This window comes from Coregonus clupeaformis, chromosome 12 (genome assembly GCF_020615455.1).
Source record: "Coregonus clupeaformis isolate EN_2021a chromosome 12, ASM2061545v1, whole genome shotgun sequence".
Lineage (NCBI taxonomy): Eukaryota > Metazoa > Chordata > Actinopteri > Salmoniformes > Salmonidae > Coregonus > Coregonus clupeaformis.
The window spans coordinates 23,839,118-23,859,374 of NC_059203.1; the positions used below are offsets into that span (position 1 = coordinate 23,839,118).

General features: G+C 40.4%; 1 protein-coding gene across 1 annotated transcript in view; it reads left to right on the top strand.

Annotated features, from left to right (window-relative positions):
* Window positions 1-434: 434 nt before the first annotated feature.
* The window catches only part of LOC121578015 (carbohydrate sulfotransferase 11), a 29,527-nt gene continuing 9,704 nt past the window's right edge, over window positions 435-20,257 (top strand). Inside the window, exon 1 of the mRNA XM_041892053.2 lies at window positions 435-938. Within this exon, the coding sequence (XP_041747987.1) occupies window positions 845-938 (94 nt within the window). The 5' untranslated portion in view covers window positions 435-844. The remainder of the gene's footprint in view (window positions 939-20,257) is intronic.

Below are 20,257 nucleotides of genomic sequence, written 5' to 3' on the forward strand. Positions count from 1 at the left end.
GATGTGGCTTATGGGAAAGAAATGAACATTCAACTCTCTGGCAACAGTTCAGGTGGTCATTCCTGTAGTCAGCATGCCAATTGCACGCTCCCTCAAAACTTGAGACATCTGTGGCATTGTGTTGTGTGACAAAACTGCACATTTTAGAGTGGCCTTTTATTGTCCCCAGCACAAGGTGCACCTGTGTAATGATGATGTTGTTTAATCAGCTTCTTGATATGCCACACCTGTCAGATGGATGGATTATCTTGGCTAAGGAGAAATGCTCAGTAACAGGGATATAAACAAATCTATACACAAAATTTGAGAGAAATACATTTTTTGTGTATGGAACATTTCTGAGATGTTTTATTTCTGCTCATTAAACATGGGACCAACCTTTAAAATGTTGCTATATTTTTGTTCAGTATAGCATATGCGTCACCCCGTGCCAGCCATGTTTCTGGAAAGTAAAGAGTTAACAACAAAGCAAACGTTTGGAAAGAGGCTTCTACCGGCATATAAACCCCTTCATCATAAAAGTAAATTGTTGTTTTTCCCCTGGCCAGTTGTGTCTACAACTAATTATTTGCTGGCTTCACATACCGGTAACTGTCGCTCATTTTGTGGTTGAACTGTTGCAACTATTCAACGGCGCAGGACATGCGTGGATGTACAGCAAAATGACGAATTGCACAAGTAACAACCAGCAATTTTACTTGAAGAAGAGGCTGTTCTATATGTACCCGGGCAATGTTCTCGAATGTCCAAATCCCTAACATTACTTGAGCGTCGAACGGTCTTTATTTTTTCGCATGAACTACAAACGGATTTGGGTCGGCTTTGTCGTTCCTAAAGATTCAGGATGAGAAAACCCAAAGTTAATCGGATGGTTCTTGTGATGTGCTTGGGGTGTTTTATAATGGTTATATTCTATTTTCAGAGCAACCTGAAACCAGGTGAGTCGAATACCCTGCACGAGCTTTTTATACTTCGACGTGAATATACGTTCATAGTTTCACCATGTGTTTAGCATACAGAGTAACTTTGGAACATACAGTATGTATATTTAAAGCTCTCAAATGGCATGCCATACCTTGGGAAAGATTTTTTTTTTTCGTGTTAATAATTATCCAAATTGTACAGTAATAAGCACTCAATATTTACCAACAGCAATTCATTCCTGTCATCCGTGTCTCCTGTGTTCTCAGTGTTGCTGAATGGTCCAGTCTCAGCCCTGACTTCAATCAGCTTATAAAACAGAGACAATGTTTGAATATTGCTGTTCATGAATGATTCCCAACCAAATGTAATGAGCTTGAGCAATGTTTACTAAAACAATAGATATAGCTTGCCCTAAGAAAAGAAAGTGTAGGTTGGTAGAATCGTATTCAAAATGATTCACAGCTTTCTGTAATGGCTGCCAAAGGTGCTTCCACCAAGTATTTAGCAGGCAGCTCAACCAGCCTAATTTTGACAACCAATTTTAAATGAAATTACACATATTATCTCAACTAATGCCATTTGGTAAAATTATCATGCGGTTTTCATTATTGGACTATTTTTTGAAATTCAAAGATGGTTCAAACCAGTAAGTGAACATGAGCAAAACGTAACCTCATTTACCACATATGTTTTTGTACTAATTGTGTATAAAATGGGGAAAATACAACGTTGTAAAATGTTGTTGCCCTCTAAAACATCATTTAAGAATGATTTAATTACTTAATATGTTTTACAATTTTAGGAACTTTTGAAAAATATGCTCTACCAGGCAGTTGAGTTGGCCATTTAAAGGAATGCTATTAAAGGTGCACTATGCAGAAATCACTCCACCATTTCCTGGTTGCTAAAATTCTAATAGTTAGCCTAATTTCAGTTTGTGACAAAACAAGTAAATATAGTGTAGGGGATCATTGTATCATCTAAACCGTTGTGAAATATATTTTCCATAACCAAAAATATAGTTTTTTCAGCTGTTTGAAGCTGGTGTACAAAACCGTAAGTAAAAGACCTTAAAAACGAAACATAAGAACGGGAAGCATAGAAATGGCGCACATAGACCAGATCTACAGTGTCTTAGACTTGCTTTCAATGAGAGTGACAGATCTATAACTAATATTTCTATGAATTTGATCGGGTCGCCCAAAACGTACATATTGCAGCTTTAAATCAAATCTAGTGATAATGGAGAAATATTGTAATTAGATTTTGTTTGTGCAAATACAAAAATCCTTTCAAATCCATGTCATTATTAATTGTCTGCCTGTTATCTTCAATATGTTTCACAATATCGTTCAGTACATGTCATTTTATTGGTATTCTAAGCATATAAACTGTAAACGCATTAATTGACATGCGTTCTAATATTCATATTTTGACACAAATGTATCATATTTTGTTATTTGAAATCTGTCCTATATTCCATAATAAGTAAATGAAGCAGACATACTGTATATTAATGTATCATATTTGAGATGATTTAAAGCAAATTCCAATGCAAAATTAGTTTACTCTAATTGGGCAACTCAACCGGCTGGTTGAGATGTTTGCGATGCATTATTTATCAAAGTTTAAGTCACGCAGACAAAAAGTATTCATTTATGACCTATACTAATATTTATTTATTGTTGTGCCAGTTAAAGGGTTAATTCTGGGGTGTAAAGACATACGCAATCAATACATCCTCATTTTGTATTTCTTAGTAATTTAGAAAATGTTCTATCATTTTTCTTTCACTTTGAAAATGTGAGGTAGGTTGTGTCGATCGATAGGAAAAAACATATAATTTAATCCCTTTTTAGATGTAATTTTAAGGCAGCAAAATATGAAGACTGCAAGGGTTTTGTAGACTTTCAATAGTCTGTATGCCCATGTACTTAGTAATTTGACTTAAGTGAGAAAGTTTGTCGTTTTGCAGACTTGGCCAAGTTGGCCAGACTTACACCACACTACAGATATAAACGCATCTCCAATGACTTGCAGTCAGTGAGTAAACCACAGAGACGGTGTCTTTACAGTGTGTGTTATTGTTGTATTGGGTCTCCACCCCACTCTCAACAGCTTTCACTAATGTTTTACCTCCTGGCCCAACCTCTGTCTCCGTTTCCCTTTGGTATGTGATCTAGAATGGAGGAAAACTTTAATTACCAGCCTGATTGGTTCACTGTTTCCTCTGCTATGTGGAATAACGTGGTGAGAGTTTGCAGCTGTTGCTGGATTTATTTTACTGCGAGGCCTTCTCCTCTATCCCACTTGTGTCCCTCTTTGCCAATACAAAAGCCATATTCAGATATGCCCAGGCATACTGAGACCAAGTAGGCCTAAAAGAGAACATTTATGGGCTTTTTATAAAACGTTTGAAAATAATAGTCACCTTTTGTGGACCTCTGATTGTTGCTCTACTTGTTATAAAATTGTTTTTAAGAACTTTTTCTGTTGATCAAATCAAAGTCCAAAACGTAAAATTCTGTTGAAGTTACTTGGTTTTATTCTTTCTGTTCCTATCAAGCATAATGCCATGAAAGGTTTTGCTCGAGCTAAAGCCGATCAATGTGGGTTTGTCACTAGTACATTGATAACCAAAATGCATCTTACAGGTATATTGTTGGTCTTCACCACGATAAAAGCACAAATGTATGCATGGATTTCTGTAACATGAAATGCCTACTCTGAGCATTCGGAAGTCAATAGGTATAAATGAAAGCAGGGGCGCAACTTTCACTGGGGACAGGGGGGAAATGTCCCCCCCACATTCTGAAATTGCATCTTTGTCCCTCCCAGTTTTATCATTGGAATGTGATACAAACCGAGGCAACGGTGTGCTTTAAGACCATGCGGACGCCTCAGAGCGGTCGGGTAGGCTGTTTGGAGCGTTTATTCTACTTCTAAAACCAAAGTTGCGCTCTTCATACCGATGCACAGGTCTGGGGAACAGAATCTGCACACTTTGCTAAATTCATTTAGATAAGCTATAAGAGAGAGAGCGTATCAGATGGTAAACAGTTGTATCACACTGCACAGTTGAGACTGGTAACATTTACATTTCTAAGTCTGTATGGTCAGACCCCAGTCTGTGAAGAAATACAATGTTTTTCTATGTTAACACAAAGCTATAAGAGAAGGTGTCATGTCACACTGCACAGCATTGTAACTTACAGTAGATGGTGTCATTTGCTCCCACTTGCTGAATGGGATTCCTGTGTGCAGTGTCATCACTGTCAAAGCTCAAGAAAGATAATTATATAGGCTGCACCAGATGCTGCCTATAGCATCTGATTCCCTGACCCAGGGGACACAAAGGACATTTTTGTGGTGGCCACACTAAAGTTGTTGTGTATTTAACCCAAGATGCCCTATGTGGTTTGCAGCGAAAGCCAGTGGTGGACTTTGAAGTTGTGACAAAAGCCTTGCTAAAACAACACAACTACACAATCTGCCTAAACACAGACACTGTCAGTATCCTCCCACCTAGCGACGACCCGTCATTCAGGGCAGGTGGGGCACTAAAACATATATTTTTTTGTTCACTGTTTTGCATGTTATTTCGGCATTAATACGTGTCACATATCAGTTTGCAAACAATGTAAAAAAAGATATAATAATAATAATAATTGAGTTAATAAAGTCGCATACAAACATGGTCTCTGTTTTGCTTTCTTGAGTAAGGCAGCTCCAAAATGCAGGTGTTTCAGCCTAGCTCAGTGCTTTCTGTGGTGGTGGGGCAGCCAGCGGAAAATACAGAGCGTAGGGGTTGGTAATGTTCTAGTTGTGCCATGATTGGCTCAGTGTTCTGTCACTCATGGGGACACTACGTCACCGCAAAATCTACGGGAAGAGCTCAAAATTCAAGCCCCTTGGGTGCTGCCATAGATTTACATTAGAACTGCCCATCCCAAAAAGGCTCAAGGTCATTGGCCACAGATAAAATGACGTCAAATCACGTTATATCTACCGTAGCTTTGATTGGACTGATCATGTCAACATCATACTTTCACAATATTAGCTAGCAAGCTAGACAAGCAGTTATCATCATGAATCAAGTCGACAATCAGAAATTATAGATAAAATATATCGGTGCTCATCGGCCATTGGACATAAACATTACACAACAAGTTGGAAATCGCAAATTCACATATGATTGGTTTGGAAGGAATCAGTGACTAACTGCAAGCATTGCAAAGCAATCACTAGCCTGCTATTCAGTGGAGAGGGTGTGTGGTCCAAGTCTGGGTTTAAGGGTCTCTATTCCAAGCTTAAAAGGATACACATTCCCATGCAACACCACGGGCCAGGAAAATTGGACTCCAGACAGAGATTGACCCAGAGTGCTGGTCTGAGCCCAACCATAATCATTATGGGTGATAAATGAAACCTGTCTGTGGAGCAGTGCTTCGGCGAACTATCAGGTTACACTATGAAGCTGGTCCCCACCTCATACCTGCCTTGCCTGGGCTTGACTCAAGGGCATTCGGGTTATATAAGATGTACCTGCTCGACACGCGAGTGTCAAGAACAACTGCAGCACCCCAGACTAATACAAATCCCCTTAGGCACAAATCTGTACATTCTGTTTCCTGTCAGAAGAGTAGGAGCACAGTCTTGAAATATGTTCTCGGGGAATGTTCCAATTTCTCGTTTTTGAAGTGTTTGGCATTGTTGTTTGACTTCAGTCTAGAATTTAGTGTCCCAGAAGCGATAACAGCTGACTGTCTCTCATTAAGTAGATCTCGATGGCACTCCGTCCCAGTTGAAATCAGTTCTGCCTGGGATTTCCGTCAGATCTGTAGCCATCTTGGGAAATTGATGAGAGCTTGATTTGGCTCTGCTGTTCTTTTCCCCCTGCCGGCTGCATATTCATGATGACCAAGCATTACAGGATTAGATTATTTTGTGATTCCGGAACACTGATTTCTTCGCTCACTGAGTTTGGTTCATAATTGGCCTACATTACTTCCAGCTGCTCTCACCAAGGCACAAACCCCACGTAGGATCTTCTCACACAGAGAGGACTACTGGGAATGCCAATGGGAATTCTCTCCAGATTTTGTCTTGCATAATTTGTATGTACTTCGTAAGCCTTTTATTTTGATCTACGGTCAGTCTAGCACTGTCTGTCACCCAAATGTTAGTTTTGGCGTTAAAGCTGTTCCAAGATCTCTGCTAGACTGCCCATGCTGACTCAACTTTGATCTGTGAAATTGCTGAGTGCCTTAATTAGATGTAAATTCCCCTGTTTTGAGGACCTGCGTGGTTCTGGTACCGGTTCCGACCGACATTTTCACGTATAAATCGATATGTGGACACCATAGATTCTCACGGACACAGGAGTATGTCTCTTCTGCCTGTGTGAAGCAGGATGGGAAATCTGACACCACTTGAAGCTGGGATGTCCCTCCTACCATTTCATTCACTTTTCTGACTGTCCTTCAACTTCTGGCTGAACCCTACGTTACAGCCACTAGCAACGCATATGCCTGGAATCCTTACGTCGTAACGCAACAGGAGAGAGTGGCTTTTATCGCTGTAGCACATTCAGAGATAGATCTAAAATAATTCATAGATTTGAAATAAAAAAATGCTTTCTGTTTGTCATAGACGGACAAGATTAATATGCTATCCTAACAAGTTCAGGAAGCAATGCTAGAGCTCGGTGAGATGTTCACAGCGATTGGGGCAGATGTTTTGATCGAGAGACCTTTAGAAAATATGCACATTTTCTCTAACACAAAATATACAAATATGTATTTTACAGTTATATGGAAGGTGAAATCTTATAGTTAGTCGTTTATAAATTGATTATGCTGTATTTAGAAAAAATGTCATTTCAAGCCTTATTCTTACAGTTTTGTTAAATATGGTCCTCTGTAGCTCAGCTGGTAGAGCACGGCGCTTTTAACGCCAAGGTAGTGGGTTCGATCCCCGGGACCACCCATACACAAAAAAAAAATGTATGCACGCATGACTGTAAGTCACTTTGGATAAAAGCGTCTGCTAAATGGCTTATTATTATTATTATTATTATTATTATTATTATTATTATTATTATATATTATTAAATAGGCAATACATCATAAAATATTTTATATTTTCATATTTTTAATCATATTTGTACTGTGTACTTGAGTGTGTGTCCTCAAAAGTGACTACACCTCAGCATTTTATAACTATATTTACCAGAAAGGTGAGATTTGAACCTTTCTTGGAGTATGCAGCATTACTAGTTATTGTTTATGGACCTATCATGATAAATAATTACTTTTGCGGATTACGTAGATTACATTTTCGATTACATTTAGTTACATTTTAAGAGGTTAAGAGCCTTGTTCTCAACACTTGACTCCTGATCGGCACATGTGTAGGTGTAGCACTGCATCGCAGCTAACTCCTGAGTGGCGCAGTGGTCTAAGGCACTGCATCGCAGTGCTAACTGTACCACTAGAGATCCTGGTTCGAATCCAGGCTCTGTCGCAGCCGGCCGCGACCGGGAGACTCATGGGCGGCGCACAATTGGCCCAGCGTCGTCCAGGGTAGGGGAGGGAATGGCCGGCAGGGATGTAGCTCAGTTGATAGAGCATGGCGTTTGCAACGCCAGGGTTGTGGGTTCGATTCCCACGGGGGGCCAGTATAAAAAAATATGTATTCACTAACTGTAAGTCGCTCTGGATAAGAGCGTCTGCTAAATGACTAAAATGTAAAAAATTTAAATGTAGCACGCAAGGTGTTCCCAGGACAGCCTGGCGGGCAATCAATCCATCAATTAAAGACTTAAACCTTGGTGATGACCCAAGCACCACCTGGAAGATGACCCTCCTTGTGGAACACCATGGCCTGATTTGCGTTTTGGGCTGCTTCCTACCTAGCAGCTTTGCTACTCTTTTTTTTTTTACCCCCACAAATGTACTTATAGGCAAACAGCCTCCACACGTTCTGTAATCCACACAATGTGTCTCGGGGACCAAGACCAAGAAGATACCTGCACCACATCTGCTAACACTCTCTCTTAAGACTCTCACTCTTGTTAAACAGATACTACACACTCGTCCGTGCATATGAACGAACACCATTCACACACATAGCGGCAACAGCGGGGATTGGCCTCCACACAGAGCAGTGTCTCTCTCACTAAAGCTCCTCTCTTTGGCAGACCTGGAGATCCTGTGGAGGGGGAGGGGGCCCCTGCTCCCGAGGGATTTCCACACAGACCAGTGTTCATGGCAGGGACATGAGGAACGCACATTGGCCTTTCTATATTCTGCATCTACTAAGCCATTGCTAATGTACCAGAGAGGGAAAGAGTGAATCAGTATGGGGTTTAGTCAAGAGTAAACCAATAGGACTTAACAGCTGGCGATAAATAGGTTTAGGTTGAGTGCTAAAAAACTCCCTTGTAGGGTAGACTGGTGTCTACTTGGGTTTCACTGTTTTCATTTTTCTCACTTAGCTAGCAGATGATCTTATTGGGCAGTCGGTGACCATATACAATGAGCAATTCTTGGGTCGTACTTAGATCTTCAGCAGTTCGGCTTGCAATGCTTGCCAATTAAACGACACTATATGAACAGTTGTAAGTGCTAGGCTCTATAATGTGTACCTACTCTGTAATTAACTGATGCATCAGAGGAATAGCTACAAACAGTGATTTGCATTTTTTTTGGTGTAATTTTCAATGGTTGTTGAATGATAATAAAAGGAAGGTAAGGTACTAAGAGCACTTAGTGGTTCATTGTGTCATCTCTGCTTGTTCCTGAAGTACAGTAGCTAAAGTCACTTTCTGCCAGGTTCAGTTATTTAGACTGACAGTACATTCAAAAATTGTACTGACGTTACCTGTACTTCTGGCATTTAATTGGAAAAAAGGAAAAGTTAGGGAGTATTTAAAATGTCTGCTGCCTTGACTCACAGCCGCAGTTTCCATAAGGAAGTGGTGATGTGTTTAGAAAACACAATAAAAAAAGTATGTACTGTAACACTGTTCACCACAAAATGCTGGGAGAGGGCCAGGCTGAAGTGACAAAGCCCCTACTCTCTATTACTGTACCAGTTGGCTCCATTGACAATGAGGCAACACATTTTTGTGATTGGCCAACAAATAGTAAACCCATGACTGTTGAGGAAGTAACCTTTAAACGGTCTTCTGCATGGAAATAGTTGTTTCTCTACACAAATATAATTTCTATTAGCAAGACATCTGTACAATGAGAAAGTTAAAATTGGCATGCAGTTATTCAGATCTAGTTTGCCTACTTAGCAGCTGTTGGGTTTAATGCAAATGGACAGCAGATGGCAAATCTAGAGACTTGGTTTAATATGTATCTATAGCTTCTCCCCTCTCCCTCATGGCGGTGCATAGCTCATAGGTTATCCCCAGGTACGGTGGGCTACAGTATATATTTAATGCATGCCTTGCTGTGGCATGGAGCGTGTGAGTGGGTTCACTGTTCACAAGCGGCTTGGCACTCAGACTTGCCAAGCCTCACACGGGCGTGAAGAGAGAGACACACACATCGCCTGTCTGCCTTTTTCCTTGCCACACACACACACACACTACATTTTCCCTCCATACTCTCTATTGATCTTACAAATAGTATTAAATTGCATTTAGCCATGGTGGAACTACCACGAAACGTTGAAACAGCGTTGTAGATCACGGTGTCTGTCACTTAACCCTAAACAGTGCATTCAAATTGCCATTGATAAAATGCAATTGTGTTTGTTGTCCGTAGTTTATGCCTGCCGATACCATAACCCCACCGCCACCATGGGGCACTCTGTTCACAACGCTGACATCAGCAAACCGCTCGCCCACACGATGCCATCTGCCCGGTATAGTTGAAACCGGGATTTATCCGTGAAGAGCACACCTCCAGCGTGCCAGTGGCCATCGAAGGTGAGCATTTGCCCACTGAAGTCGGTTATGATGCCGAATTGCAGTCAAGTCAAGACTTGTGCAGAAATTCTTCGGTTGTGCAAACCCACAGTTTCATCAGCTGTCTGGTGGCTGGTCTCAGATGATCCCACAGGTGAGGAAGCTGGATGTGGAGGTCCTGGGCTGGTGTGGTTACACGTGGTCTGCGGTTGTGAGGCCGGTTTATGGTTGGGAAATAAACATTTAATTCTCTGCCAACAGCTCTGGTGGACATTCCTGCAGTCAGCATGCCAATTGCACGCTCCCTCAAAACTTGAGATATCTGTGGCATTGTGTTGTGTGACACAACTGCACATTTTAGATTGGCCTTTTATTATCCACAGCACAAGGTGCACCTGTGTAATAATCATGCCGTTTAATCGGCTTCTTGATATACCACACCTGTCAGGTGGATGGATTATCTTGGCAAACTAACAGGGATGTAAACAAATTTGTGCACAACATTTAAAAGAAATAAACTTTTGTGCGTATGGAAAATGTCTGTGATCTTTTACTTTACATGTTGCGTTTATATTTTTGTTCAGTGTATATACATTATTTTAATAGGACACTGTAAAGTCCATTATTTCTCTGAATTAGGCTGTTTGAGAAGATTTGAATCCTAAGCAACCTGCATACACATTATTTGAAGTACAATAGACCAACATAGCTACTGTAGTAGGTCAAAGCTGTGTGCTGGAGAACCTACTACAGTAGCTATACACATTTCCACATGCAAAGCCAGATTTTTTTTTGCAACCAAAAGTCTGTCATTGGCAGTGCTATTGTAACCTTTAATTTGGCCTCTGCCAAAAGGTCTGTGCCTTAATGACACAGGTGGTGTGCGTGCATAACTGCAAGGGTTGCTGGTTTAAACCCTGGTCTGCTGGCTGTTGTCCTCCTAATAGCTAAAATCAGTTTTGATCTAACTATTACAGTATGTTTAGCATTTACCATGGATAAAGTAATTGTCTGCAGTTTTCAGAAGGTGAGTAGCTCAATTGATTGCGACAGTTTATATTGTAAAATATGACTCAATTCCCACTGAAAGCAAAGTAAAAGATAAACGTCTTAAGTCATTGACTTTTGAAGGTCGTATAACTCAGCCATAGAGACTTGAACCTTTTACAGCCTGTTTCTAGCCTAAGGAATTGCAGAGTTATGCATCCTATACATGTATATAATCTGGGTTTTGGGGAGGCATTAGCCTCCTCCCCCCACCCCTAGAGCCTCGCCATTGGAATGGCCGTGCATGGCAGAGTTGTTGACAAATATCCAACACATGGGCTAGTCCAGCGTCCAGATCGGAACTGTAAATGCAATCAAGACGGTCAAATGGCAGAGTTGATAGTTTGGCACTGTTGATCAACACACATTTTGATTAAAATGTCAGGAAAACGGCAGAAGGAGCGTACTGGAATTTAATCTGGATGCTAGAAAATTTAGAGTTTTTCTGATGCTAGCAAGCATGCATTTGCACACTGCAGTGCAGTGCAATGCTCAACCAAGGTGCTGTTTACATGTGCATTGGTGGTACATGTAGCTAGCAATATGTTTTCACAGCTACAGTTTGAGTTGTGTCCTGTCTGACAGTGAAATGTGGCTAGCTCTTACCGTAGCTTGGACTATGGCATAGCTAGCTAGCAGCGTGACAATTTACCCAAAGTTTGGTGTTGGTTTTGAACTGATGTCGCTAGCTAGCTAATTAGCTATCTATAGTAGCCTAGGTTTGTTCTTCTCATCCACTTCTTATGACTACAGTGTGGTGGAGCAGCAGCTGTGTGGTTGCCAAGCAACAGAGTTGCTCAACCACTTCTGAGCTTCAGCTGAAAGAATTCAACATTTTAAAATAATCTGTTGCACCTACAAACTTAGTCAATCTGACCTTTTTATGTCCAATGGTAATTTTATGTCCGCTACCCTTACAAAAAAAGATTGCAGTTTTGAAACTGCAGTAACTGCAGTCGACTGTGGTATTTCGGACGCAGTAATTGCAGAATAACTGCAGTGTACTGCACTCTAACTGCAGTTACACTGCAAAATTACTGCAGTAATTGTATTTTTTTTTTGGGGGGGGGGAGCAGTATTTGCAGCATACCGCAGTTATACTGCACTCTAACTGCAGTTACACTACACTTTGACTGCAATCTTTTTTCGTAAGGGTATAGTCTCGTTTTAATCTGACGTCTAGAATTTGAGCCCGGTGGATGAAAAAAATACTCTGAAAAACTAAATTGCTAACGACCCTGTTAAAAATCCGGTATGTGGTTCTCGTTTATGGCCGGACAGCTCACAACCTGATGCGTTGTGTACCTCCCAAGTTGATTTGCGAATTGGTGTCATATTGGCTTAAATATGATGGTAGGGAGATGTAACATTGAGCTTCAACCAATGCCATGCTATCGCCCCCACAATAATAGTATAATTATTGCCCTTATTGATTACACAATTAAGAAATTGTGTTTGCTTATATATGTGAGACTAATTGGATATAATGATACTTAACCTGATGGGTATTTATAGAGCTTGGAGTTCAACTGTGTTGTAAATATTGTGATGGCATTTGATTGGATTGGGCTCGGGTGAGATTATGGTTGCTATCAGAGCCGGGCTATTCGATGTGATAGCATGAATGCTAACAAGACTAACATTATCCTTAGCTATTTTTTACGCTAAATCTCATTTGACATATTAATTTGCTCCAGGGGCACTGTACTACTATGGCATACCCTGTAAAAAAACACATTTCACTGCACCTATCCGGTGTATGGGACAATAAAACATCTATATTTTTTATTCTTAACTCTCCCCGATCCTTGTTGCTTGTCTAGAGGAAAGTCTTACTCTGTGGAATTCTTGATGCACCCAGCCCTTCCTCTTCTGTCTGTCTGTCTGTGTGTCTGTGTGTGTGTGTGTGTGTTTAAGTTAATTCACACAGCAGTTAGGTGTCACTTTCCTCCCTCTCTCTGAATGTATGCCTTTTGGGTTAATCCGTCTACAGCATGTTGAGTTGCTTGTTTACAGAACTGCTGAGGTAAAAAGTCCTTTGAGAAATCCTTGGGGCCTTGTGGGTTTATCTTGTCCAAAATACATTTCTCCAGAATAAACACAACAGTCGCCATGAAATCATACCCTGACTCATGCAATAACTGCCTTCCAATAACTGTTATGTGAAAGTTAAAGCAAGGCTCATAAAGTTTGCTCTTAAAACGGGTAAATTGCATAGTCATTTGCGTTGGGTTAGTGTCGCAGTACCATACTCCCAAGCGTGGAATCAAGGCTAGTGTTGGGTCTACATACAGATGCCACTTACAGGAAAGATTCACCCATTTTGAATGTTATAATTTTTGTGATTACTGTTCAAGGAGGCAGAAATACAGCCAGTATGACAAGGTTTGCATCATATCATATAAGCCAGGTCTCTAAAACCCATTGGCAGTTTGAAGTGACTCAAATCCATTTTTTTGCATATCTGATTCTAATCTGTTCTTTTTCTGGCAGTCTTAACAGCCAAAAAGCACATGGAATCAGATATTTCAAGCCACATTTCAAACCACCATAGGTGGTATGAAAACAGATAGAAATCTGATTCCTGGCCATGCGATTTATTTGCCCTCAAGTGGTATTTAGACTTATTTGGTATATCTTGTTGCTTGCTAGCTATTCTGTTGACAGTTTGAGAAGAACATATGGTATCTAAATATCGTGTTAATTGTTAAGTTAACAAACAAATTACTGAATGTGCTAGAAGGCTAGCCAAACAGCTACCTAGCTAACTGACTGCTGTGGCTAGCCAAAAAGGACTCATTCTGAAAGTAGGATTATCTTATCCTTTGAGGCTTTAAGTGTTCTTACAGTATGATTTTGAACAGTCAAAGCAACTGGGAAACATCCATGCAGTGGTGGAAAAAGTATCCAATTGTCATACTTGAGTAAAAGTAAAGATACCTTAATAGAAAATGACTCAAGTAAAAGTGAAAGTCACCCAGTAAAATACTACTTGAGTAAAAGTCTAAAGTAAATTGAATTGCAAAAATATACTTAAGTATTAAATAATTTCAAATTCCTTACATAAAGCAAACCAGACAGCATCATTTATTTTTAGATAGGGGGATACCTAGTCAGTTGTACAACTTAATGTGTTTTCCGCATTTAACCCAACCCCTCTGAATCCGGGGAACTGTGGGTTAGCTGCCTTGCTCAGGGGCAGAATGACAGACTTTTACCTTGTCAGCTCGGGGATTCGATCCAGTAACCTTTCGGTTACAGGCCCAATGCTCCTACCCGTCAGGCTACCTGCCACCTCCGCCAGGCTACCTGCCGATAGCCAGGCACATGCTCCAATACTCAAACATAATTTACAAATGAAGCACGTGTGTTTAGTAAGTCCGCCAGATCAGAGGCAGTAGGGATGACCATGGATGTTCTCTTGATAAGTGTGAATTAGACAATTTTCCTGTTCTGCTAAGCATTCAAAATGTGGCGAGTACTTTTTGTGTCAGGGAAAATGTATGGAGGAAAAAGTACTTAATTTCCTTTAGGAATGTAGTGAAGTAAAAGTAGTAAAGTACAGATACCCCAAATACCTACTTAAGTAGTACTTTCAAGTATTTTTACACCACTGCATCCATGGCAGGCATTGTTGTCACCATAGCTTGCTACATAACTTTTGAGTGATCGTAAACAGGAGCACCACCACCAATCAGCCTACACCACTGCGCCACACCCATGGTTACTATGACAACTAGCATTAGTCACTTCTAACTTGCTGTTTGGACAGTGAGTATTCCAAAACTGATTTTTAAAAGAAAACTGATTTGAGCATTAAGGCCTGCAGTGTGAACAAGGCTTAAATGCCTCCGTATAGCGTTACTCTAGAGTTGAAACATGGCAGGTTTGAGAAGCACCTCTGTATAGCGTTCCTCTAGAGTTGAAACTCTTTGCATTTGAACGTGAGACTGACTGCTTTTACAGTCTTAACAGGACTGAGTTAGTACCAGTCATATTGACAGGAACAGTGCAGGTCATTTAAAGCAGGGGAAAATATATTAAAAGCAACTGAAAGCAGGTGTACCTGCCTAACGAGCTGGGAAAATGATTGAATTTGGGAATTTTCTATTGTGAAGCCTATGCAAGGATACAGACCACACCAGATGGCCTTCATACTGCTAGAACGTATGGCCTGGTTACAGTATGTGCTTCCGCTGTTTGCAATGCCCCTTAAACTTAACATAAACATTAACTGTCTTGCGTTTGCCAAATGAGCAGAACATATAGGAACATATGGGATGACTGTATAAACATATTTTCTGAATGTTGATGTCCTCTTGTGCTGACGGATCTCGGGTGTGCAGTGAGTAGACTACACATGCAATACTGGTTGAATCAAGCACTAGTGACTAGTATGATAACGTTTCATTTTAGAGGTCAGTTTGGTACATAGGAAGACCTTGTGCAATCAGTAGCTGGCTCTTCAGTCGATCTCTCCACCAGACTGGTGTACCGTAGGGTGCATGAGTTGGTGGTGTTGTTCTCTTGTTTGATCTTGTACTCTGTATGTGTGTGTGTGTGTGTGTGTGTGTGTGTGTGTGTGTGGCGCGATAGTCTGTTTTGCCCAGTCGCAGAACAATGGTGGAATCTGTCCATTTCAACAAGACCTTGTAATATGGATGGGCCAAAAGAAAAGAAAAATACCTTGTAATGTAGGATTTGTCTGGATCTGACAGAACCAAGATTAGTTATTGAAGTTCCTTCCCTCTGAAAGTATTTAATTATACTGAACAAAAATATGAACGCAACATATAAAGTGTTGGTCCCATTTTTCACGAGCTGAAATAAAAGATCCCAGAAATGTTCCATACGCACAAAAACCTTATTTCTCTCAAAGTTTGTGCACGCATTTGTTTACATCCCTGTTAGTGAGCATTTCTCCTTTGCCAAGATAATCCATCCACATGACGGGTGTGGCATATCAAGAAGCTGATTAAACAGCATGATCATTACACAAGTGCACCTTGTGCTGGGGACAATAAAAGGCCACTCTAAAATGTGCAGTTCTGTCACACAACACAATGCCACAGATGTCAAGTTTTTTTAGAGGAAGTGTGCAATTGGCATGCTGACTGCAGGAATGTCCAACAGAGCTGTTGGCAGATAATTGAATGTTAATTTCTCTACCATAAGCCACCTCCAACGTTGGTGTATTTCTGTCTTTCAATAAAGCCCTTTTGTGGGGAAAAACTCATTATGATTGGCTCGGCCTGGCTCACCAGTGGGTGGGCCTGGCTCCCCAGTGGGTGGGCCTATGCCCTCCCAGACCAACCCATGGCTGCACCCCTGCCCAGTCATGTGAAATCCATAGATTATGGCCTAATGAATGTATTCCAATTGATTGATTTCCTTCTATGAACTGTATCTCAGTAAAATATTTGAAATTGTTCAATGTTGCATTTTATAATTTTGTTCAGTATAGTTACTGAAGTCTTGCTAATTAATTTAAGTTTAAATCATAAGCATCTCAGTAGCTGAATGCGCCATTCTTGTACATTCCCTTAAAGGAACACATTTGGTATTCTATGCCATTCATTATGTAGGGTTTTGAAGTCATGCTTGATGGTACCGAAATGCAGACCATGATCTCAGCCATGCCCTGTCTGGCTGCACCTACCCCTCCCCTGCCTAGAGGGACCATATCTGGGACTCTTTGTCTCTTCCCAGCTAGCACATAACGTTCTGAGAACCATATGTTTCTTAGAGCTTGGTGAGAGCGTGGTTGTCCTGTGGTTATTTTGCATATAACCTTCCCACAACTTTCTACGGTGCAGGATAGTTGCTTGGCTTTGGAACATTCTCAGCACATTTAAGAGACTTGACAAAATAACTTTATTTCTTGGTATTTCATTACTTCAACAAAGTTTCCTAAAAGTTCAAACATGGTTACATTTCGTTTCAATTTTGGTAATGTTCTAGGAACGTTCTCCAACTGGTTTGACATTGGGAATGTTCTCAAATAGTTCAGAGAACGTTAAGAAACAACATTCTTCTGTGGGAATTTCAGTACTTCAGCATAACACTTCCTACAGGTTTCCTCATGGTTCTATTTAAAGTCATGTTCTCAAATTGTTTAGAGAACGTTAAGAAAATGTTCCATTAAAAACCACAAGAAAACTTTAGTTACATTCAGAGAACCTTCAAAGAATGGTATTTAAAAACATATACATTCCATTCTCAGCATCATCAAAACTCTATATCCTCTATCTCAGGGGTGTCAAACGGATTTAACCGCGAGATGATAAAAAAAAAAAAGTATAAAAATGTGCTGCAATTTTTCAATAAAATAAACTGCTGTTCCAATTGCGTCCACTGGATGGCGCAATAGCAATTGTGTTAAGCAAGCAAACTGTTTATACCGGGGCAGAGCAAGTAGGTCAAGCACGTGCAGCCAATGAGCTACTTTGTTTTGCCCGCGATATTTATTACGGCTTCTACTTTTAACATTATGTGCTTTGGCACCCTCATTGCCCCAATATGTCTCTGTCAAAAAATAGAAAAGTGGACGCAGAGTGCAGAGTGTTCCAAGAAAAATTGTCATCCTATTTAATCACGGAATTGAATGGGAAAGCTGTATGTTTGGTGTGTTCAGAGCATGTTGCAGTGCTGAAAGAATATAACCTTCGTCGCCACTATGTGAGTCTTCATGCCGACAAATATGACAACTTTCAAGGACAGCGGAGATGAGAGAAGGTGAATGAACTGTTGGCGGGTCTGAAGAAACAGCAGTCTGTGTTTACTCACAGCCGAGACATCAGTGACGCTGCAGTGAAAGCTAGCTACCTCATTGCTAATGAAATCGCAGTGGCTTCAAAACCATTTAGTGAGGGTGAATTTGTAAAAACATGCATGATGAAGGCAGCGGAGATTGTGTGCCCTGAAAAGCGGCAGGCTTTTGCAAATATCAGCCTGACAAGAAACACAGTTGCAGACAGGATTTCCGATCTTTCAGTGGATTTGGACAGCCAGTTGAAGCAAAAAGTAAAGTCATTTATTGCGTTTTCGGTTGCAATTGATGAAAGCACGGACATTACAGATGTTGCACAACTGGCCATTTTTTCATCCGCGGAGTTGATGACACATTGACCGTCACCGAGGAGTTCGTGGAGTTGGTGCCGATGACAGATACAACGACAGCAGCTGATATTTTTACCGCACTCGTCGGGCGCGCTGGACAGGGTCGGAGTGGACTGGTCCCGCGCTGTCAGCCTGGCTACAGATGGTGCGCCCTCAATGATCGGGGAAAAAAGCAGGCGTTGTGACAAAGTTCAGAGAGAAAGTGCAATCTGCAAATGGAGGACGTGATTTTTTGACTTTTCACTGTATTTTGCACCAGGAGGCTTTGTGTTGCAAGTCATTAAAGATGGATAACGTCATGAAGGTGGTCATCCAAACTGTTAATTTCATCCGATCCAGAAGCCTGAATCACCGTCAGTTTGACAGCCTTCTCAGAGAGAAAGACCACATCTATGGCCTGCCATACCACACTGAGGTAAGATGGTTAAGCCGAGGTGCTGTGCTGAGGCGTTTCTTTGATTTACGAGAAGAAATTGAACAGTTCATGGAAGAAAAGGGCAAACCAGTGTTAGAATTTCATTCCGCAGAATGGATGCCGGACCTTGCATTTATGGTGGATGTTACAGAGCACCTGAATAACTTGAACAAACAGCTGCAAGGGCGCAACAAAGTTGTCACGCAGTATTATGACAGCATACGTTCTTTCAAGTTGAAGCTGTCATTGTGGGAGACGCAACTTGCCGGTGGTGATGCAGCTCACTTCCCCTGTCTGAAAAATGTGTGCGCGACCCAACATGTGGCAGACATGAAGCGGTTCAAAGATAAAATAACGGGACTGTTACGGGAGTTTGAGCAACGCTTTCAGATTTATGTTTATATGTTTTTATGTTGATGTGCTATTGTTTTTAATTGATTTTATTTTATTTGTATATTTAACCTATTCTTGACTCTGTGGTTCTTGCACTTGTTTGGGGAACAGGATTTCATTATTTTTATCTATATTTCTGCCTGAGAAATGACACCCTGATATAGTTCTGTGATATACTTCTGTGAATCACTGAGGCATTGTGTGTTTGTGTGTTCTTTGTCCTCAGAACTTTCAAATAACTTGAGGTGTTTTATGATTAATAGTGATGTTGTGCTTTTGGACACTGTCCTCAGGCTCCAGCTTTATGTTTATATGTTTTTATGTTGATGTGCTATTGTTTTTAATTGATTTTATTTTATTTGTATATTTAACCTATTCTTGACTCTGTGGTTCTTGCACTTGTTTGGGGAACAGGATTTCATTATTTTTATCTACATTTCTGCCTGAGAAATGACACCCTGATATAGTTCTGTGATCTGTGAAACAGTTCTGTTAATCACTGAGGCATTGTGTGTTTGTGTGTTCTTTGTCCTCAGAACTTTCAAATAACTTGAGGTGTTTTATGATTAATAGTGATGTTGTGCTTTTGGACACTGTCCTCAGGCTCCAGCTTTATGTTTATATGTTTTTATGTTGATGTGCTATTGTTTTTAATTGTTTTTATTTTATTTGTATATTTAACCTATTCTTGACTCTGTGGTTCTTGCACTTGTTTGGGGAACAGGATTTCATTATTTTTATCTACATTTCTGTCTGAGAAATGACACCCTGATATAGTTCTGTGATCTGTGAAACAGTTCTGTTAATCACTGAGGCATTGTGTGTTTGTGTGTTCTTTTTCTTTAGAATTTTCAAATAAACTTGACGTGTTTTATGATTAATAGTGATGTTGTGCTTGTACTATTTTGGACACACTGCCCTCAGGCTCCAGCTTTATGTTGTATGTTGATCGTATTAAAACAAAGAAAACAATCTGAAGTTGTTGTTTTTAAGTTATATATACCATGATTTTTCCGGTCCGGCCCACTTGGGAATAGATTTTCCTCCATGTGGCCCCTGAGCTAAAATGAGTTTGACACCCCTGCTCTATCTTGTTAAGTGTGTTCAGATGTGTTGGCTACGCCCACTAATTGGCCACACCTGCTCTTAATGACTGCTTGTTTCCTTTGGGGTCTGTTTGAATAGACTAGAAGGAACAGCTTTGTATGTGATATAAATAAATAAACTGCTAGCTCTGTCCTGGTGGCGCAGTGGACCAATTCCATGGATAATAAACATAATATTATTGGTTCAAATCTCACAGATGCTGTGTGACAAAAAAAGAAATGCGTTTGCATGATTAATGCCTAAGGAAATTAATTTCCATGTGTCCTATATCTGTGCTTGGAATAAATAAAATATAATAATAATAACAATAATATGCCATTTAGCAGACG